Source organism: Camelina sativa, chromosome 13 (assembly GCF_000633955.1).
Source record: "Camelina sativa cultivar DH55 chromosome 13, Cs, whole genome shotgun sequence".
NCBI lineage: Eukaryota > Viridiplantae > Streptophyta > Magnoliopsida > Brassicales > Brassicaceae > Camelina > Camelina sativa.
In genome coordinates, this window is record NC_025697.1 from 9,883,883 (window position 1) to 9,889,882 (window position 6,000).

The 6,000-nt window shown below is 35.1% G+C and overlaps 2 protein-coding genes across 2 annotated transcripts in view; one reads left to right on the forward strand and one right to left on the reverse strand.

Moving 5' to 3' along the window:
• LOC104736238 (bifunctional nitrilase/nitrile hydratase NIT4-like) lies at nt 1,669–3,519 on the forward strand. The gene is made up of 5 exons (XM_010456190.2): nt 1,669–1,895; nt 2,052–2,231; nt 2,447–2,740; nt 2,854–3,135; nt 3,232–3,519. The coding sequence occupies exons 1-5, from the start codon at nt 1,727–1,729 to the stop codon at nt 3,372–3,374; spliced, it is 1,068 nt and encodes a 355-aa protein (XP_010454492.1). The 5' UTR covers nt 1,669–1,726; the 3' UTR covers nt 3,375–3,519.
• Nucleotides 4,921–6,000, reverse strand: part of LOC104736239 (uncharacterized protein At5g41620-like) — a 2,212-nt gene continuing 1,132 nt past the window's right edge. Inside the window, exon 3 of the mRNA XM_010456192.1 lies at nt 4,921–5,934. Coding sequence (XP_010454494.1) covers nt 5,014–5,934 — 921 coding nt within the window. The 3' untranslated portion in view covers nt 4,921–5,013. The remainder of the gene's footprint in view (nt 5,935–6,000) is intronic.

A 6,000-nucleotide genomic window follows, 5' to 3' on the forward strand; every position in this document is an offset into this window, starting at 1 on the left:
AACTATTTAATATTTGTTAAAAAAACATTAATTTTTTTTGTTGTCAGAAAAATATACAAACTATTTTTTAGGTGATAAAAAATACACGAACTATTATCTTTTCCCAATTTCTCCTTGTCTCCGTTACGGTCGTCAACACTTAACGATATTGTGATGATGTTACTATTTATTAAAAAAATTTAAGAAAAAAATAAAAACTATTTATTTTACCAAAAAAAATAAATGAACTTTTTTTTCATTGCCTGATAAATACATAATTTTTCATTTCTTATTTTTTTCATTAAAGTCAAAACTCATAATTTTCTCTGGTCTCTTTAACTTCATATAAGTTTTCACTACTATTTAAGATAACTAAATTCAAGAACAAAAATAAACAATTAGATTACTCTAAGGCATGCACTTAAATAAATATATATATATTTCTATATTGATGTAGTGGTTAATTTAGCATTTTAGTCCAAAGAGTGTAAGTTAAAATCTTACAATCTTAAAATCTTTCAGTATTATAGATTCCAAAAAAAGAGATGGAATTGGAATGCTGGTTGTGGGTTCTAGAGAGTCTCAGAAGTCTCAAAATTAGAAGAGTCATTCTCGCTGTTGAGGAAAAAGACCTGATACAAGCTATTTTAAGACATGCAGCTTGGCCTTCTTATAAGTTTCAATATGAGATTTTGCTAGCAGACTTAAAGCAGATATCCTTTTGGAAACTTTTGAAAGAGGATAGAAGTGCAAACAAGGGAGCATCTCTTATTGCTCAAATTGTGACTAGAGAGGATCGAATACAATCATATATTGCAGTGGGGCATCCTTTATGGTTGCAAGACTTGTTCATTCAAGAGAGTTTTGTTACTGTTTTATAACGGTTTTTTGGACTTTCTTTATTTGCTGATGGTTGTTATTGATGCTTATCATTTTTTGGTAGATCAAATTAGATGGTTTCAATGTCCTGTAAAATAACTTTGGTTTGATTTTATAATGAATTATTCTGACGAAAAGAAAAAAAAAATCTTACAAGCTATATTTTTTTTCTTCTTTTAAGGGCCTAGACTGCTAAACAAGTCAAGCAAATTCAACCCACCCACCAAATCCATAGAATAAATATAATTGATCCATTCAACTTGAATTTTTGGGTCCTAGTGAATTTCTAGGTTTAGTGAGTATCATTATAACATTTTAGTCATATTTAGTAATATTATATAACATTTTTTTGTGTACGATATTTTTATAGGACTTTAAATTACTTTTATTAGTAAAATTTTAATAAGATTAAAAAATTATAATTAAAAAAGAGACAAAAAAAATCATAATTAAAAATTTTTGATAGAAAATATCTTATTTTTAATTTTAGTTACGAAATTTTATAAAATATTAAAATTTATTATTTATTTTGAAATAAATTAGCCCGATTTCGCTCTCAATTATAAAATTCAAAAAAAAACTATACAGATTATCGATATATTTAATGTTTTAAGATTTGTATTTACGCAGATACAACCCTTAAAATTAATTATAAAGTTATTAATAAAATAAAATAAAAATCTAACCATTACAAATTTGCATCTTTTACAAAATTTGTTCCTTTTTTAAAAAGTCAGTACGACGAAATTGAATTAAAAATAAAAAATAAAGAGAGAGAGTTAATTGACCACCACCACCTACCAAAGAAGAAGATACTATACTACTACTACTAGAATTCACTCATTTCCTCTCTCTCTCCTAGTGTGAGATGACCAGTCAGCAAGAAATGTCTCTCGTCAGGGCGGCTCCTCCTGTCAACGTCGATCAAATCTTCCCCGAGGTTGACATGTCCACCCCCACCGACTCCTCCTCCCTCTTCGTACGTGCTACCGTCGTCCAAGCTTCCACCGTCTTCTACGATACTCCCGCCACACTAGGTTCTTCTCCTCTCCTTTTTTTCTTCTCATCGGAACCTTGAGAGTTTATTTTTCTGGAGTTTTTTGATTCGCTTTTGGTTAATTGATGCGATGAGATGAGATGAGATGAGATTATTTTATCTTCCGGGATTTTTTTTATTTTTATTTTTTTTACAGAGAAGGCGGAGAGATTGCTTGCTGAGGCGGCGGACAATGGTTCTCAGCTCGTGGTGTTCCCGGAGGCTTTTATCGGCGGTTATCCTCGTGGCTCTAGCTTCGAATTAGCGATTGGTGCTCGAACTGCTAAAGGAAGAGATGATTTTCGTAAATACCATGCTTCCGCCATTGATGTTCCTGGTATATATAGTCCTCCATCTCCGCGATTAGCTTATCGATTCGTCAATTAGTTCGCAATTTTTAGCTAGCTGCTGCGGTTTATGATATACTATCGTCTTCTAACTTTCAATTTCATCTGAAACTGAGATTGTTCCACCAGAACTCTAAATCATCAAGTGTGTGTCAAACTGTTAAGATACAAATATTTATGCATCTGTGAATCTTTTTTTATCTAGGTCCTGAGGTGGAACGATTGGGGGGAATGGCCAACAAGTACAAAGTATTCTTGGTGATGGGTGTGATTGAGAGGGAAGGCTATACGCTATACTGCACTGTTCTTTTCTTTGATTCACAAGGTGAGTTCTTGGGTAAGCATCGGAAACTCATGCCTACAGCTCTGGAACGTTGCATCTGGGGGTTTGGAGATGGATCAACCATCCCTGTTTTCGATACTCCCATTGGGAAGATCGGTGCTGCTATTTGTTGGGAAAATAGGATGCCGTCTTTAAGAACTGCAATGTATGCCAAAGGTTAGTAGTCTTTTTCTTCTTTAGAGCTTCCACATAGGGGACAATGTATTGTATTTTACAGACTAGTTTGTAAGTATTCATTCATGTGTGGGCTTGTTGATTTGATTTTGTAGGCATTGAGATTTATTGTGCACCTACTGCTGATGCTAGAGATACTTGGCAAGCATCGATGACTCACATTGCTCTTGAAGGTGGATGTTTTGTTTTGTCGGCTAACCAGTTTTGTCGCCGGAATGATTATCCTCCTCCACCGGATTACTTGTTTTCCGGTTCAGAAGATAGCCTAACACCGGACTCTGTTGTCTGCGCCGGTGGAAGCTCCATCATTTCACCTTTGGGAATTGTTCTTGCCGGACCAAACTACGAAGGAGAGGCTCTTATCACAGCTGATCTAGGTAATTTACTAACACTTGTTTATCATTTACCTTTCTCATTCTTACTACATAAGAAAAAGAAGAAAAACCAATCATATCCTTAAAATCTCTGAACAGATCTTGGGGACATAGCAAGAGCCAAATTTGATTTCGATGTGGTTGGGCATTACTCGAGACCTGAAGTGTTTAGCTTGAACATAAGGGAGCATCCGAGAAAAGCTGTCAGCTTCTTGACGACTAAAAATGTAACCAAAGATTAATCCGTCAATAAATAAACAGACATTTGTAAGACCCAAACTCTCTCTACAATTTGATGGAGTTTATGTGGTGTATAAATAAACATTTGTTAGACCCAAACAAACGTACGTCAGACTTTTGATTGAAAACGTGTTACATTGAGTTTTTCTTCTTATTCTCGTTCAAATTATCATTACAAGCTTTTATATCTTAACCTTTAAATGAATAATCCAATCAAATACCAACAAACCAAACCAAAACTGCATCAAGCCGAATTGAAACTAAACCAAAGATTGTTCTATTTGGTTTCAAACCAAATCTCTGAAAACTAAATGTCTGCCCATGTTTGAAAGTTGAAATGATCTGTCCACTGACAATTGCTAGTTGAATGTCTACAAAACAGTGATTTGAAGGTTCAATGAATGTATCCAAGTTTTTATGCAAGAGACAAAGGAGACAAAGAGATAAACCACACACGAACTTGATAAGATCATGCTGAGGAAAATATCTTACGTATTAATCGAATGTTTTTAGCGTTTGACCTTTCTCATAAAATAACGGGTATCAGTGGGAGAAATTGTTTAGCCTAGTGGCACCAAAATAATGCTCTACCTCTCTACTACTATTTGCTAGGTTTCAATTTTGTTATACGAGTTAATAAATTTACCCCCAAACTTCAACTATGTAAAAAAAAGCTTAGTGAGACAAACTTTTGGCACCCTTTTCCCTTGATTCGATTTGATTTGATGATGGTTCTAAGCTAAAATATTATATATGCATTTATCTTTCACACGAGTTGGCCTATTACAAGAGAGAAGAGCCATATTTTGGATTAACAAAAGGTCAAAAAGAGAGCCATTTTTTTGTTTTTTTCGTCATCTTATTAATTTTGGTTTTGGAACTTTTTGGTTGAAATTTTTTACGGAAAAACGAATAGGATGAAACGTAACGGATAGTTGTGAGACAAAATCACATGGGAAGATGGAACGATGCTGTCCGATGCCCACACAATAATTAATCGATAATATGTCGTGTTTCATTTTTTGATTAAACTCCTTAAAAATAAAATAATCCCTCATTGAGACGATTATATGACATTATTGTCTTTTGATTCGTCTACTAATTGTTGTAATCATTAGTACTATGATTTAATTTACACCAAACCGACGTTTCCATGTGTATATCATCAATGCCAAAAAAACGAAATAAATTCTTTAATAAATTTCCTCCAAATTCAAAGAAGTTGTATATACAATGTATGTACCTTCTTCACCTCCCAACTCAATCCGAGCATGATTTGATTGATATTCTCATGTTCCCCACATCTGAATTACGGCTAAATTGTAACCAGCATAAGAGCACATTCTTAGTGAGTTGCCCTCTAAAACACCACACGTATGACGTAACTAAGTTCCCTAATTGAAGTTTACATATCAACTAACATATACAATAATAAAATTTAATTACACAAATAAAACTGTAATAATTCGATGAATCGATTTTGTTTTCCGAAACTAAATCCAAAAATTAATATGCCTGTATAAAAACGGCCAAAAAAAAAAACGTGAATTGATTTTGTTTTTGAAATTAAATCGAATATATTACAAATAAATCATTATGTATATATAATTTTTTTTTACTCGCGGGAAGTGTGATTAGTGATTACACAAACTCAGAGCTTGGTAGATTCCGATGATTCCACTGTTCCGACGATGAAGAACCGATACATCTCACATTCGAAACAATGTAATCTCTCAGAGTCTTCAATGATTCATCTCTCTCTCCATTCTCAACGATCACTGATCTCTTCTCCACAGGATCATCATCAGAATCATCATCATCGCCGGAGCCACTTTTTCTCCGGCGATCAACATAACCCCACTTACTACCACTCTCCATATTCAACTCTATCGACTTGAGATCACTCTCCTCATCATCATCAGTAGAACCAGAACCATCAATAATGTCCAAAACCCAACGTATCTCCGACGACGACACATTCCCTTCTTCACCATCAAAAACCCGCCGGAGCTCCTTCTTCATCCGCTCCACGGCGGCGTGTTTCTCCTCGAATTCAAATCTCGCCTCCGTTAGCTTCATCTGAACTCTCTCTTCCCTCAAAACGTCAGCTATATGCATCATCTCTCTCTCTTTCTCCATCTCCTTCTTATCATCTCCGATACCTTTAGCAAGCTCATCACAAACCTCTTCAAGAACGTCTTTAGCTCTCTTCTCTCTCTCCATCTCCTCTTTCATCTTCCTCTCTCTTTCTTTAGCCTCCGTGAGCTCTCTCCCTAGTCTTCTGTTCATCTTCTCCGTTTGTCGCCGGAGCTTTCTCTCAACCGCCGCTTCTTCTTGTAGCCTCTCTATCAATCTCCGCTTCTCCTCTTCCTCCGCGTCGAATTCACTCATCAGATGCTTTAGTGAAGATCTTGCTCTGTCTAGTTCGCATAACAGAGCATAGTTTATGCGTTTGTTTGCTGTCTTGTGATCATCTCCGAGCTCACCGATACGTTTTAAAACCTTGACGAGTTCTTTAGACATCGTTAAACCGTCGCTAACATTCTTGAAACGAGTTTTCACCTGTAATTTTAACTAATCAGAGATTTCTTCTTTCACAAGTAATGTTTTTTTTTGGGGGGGGGGGGG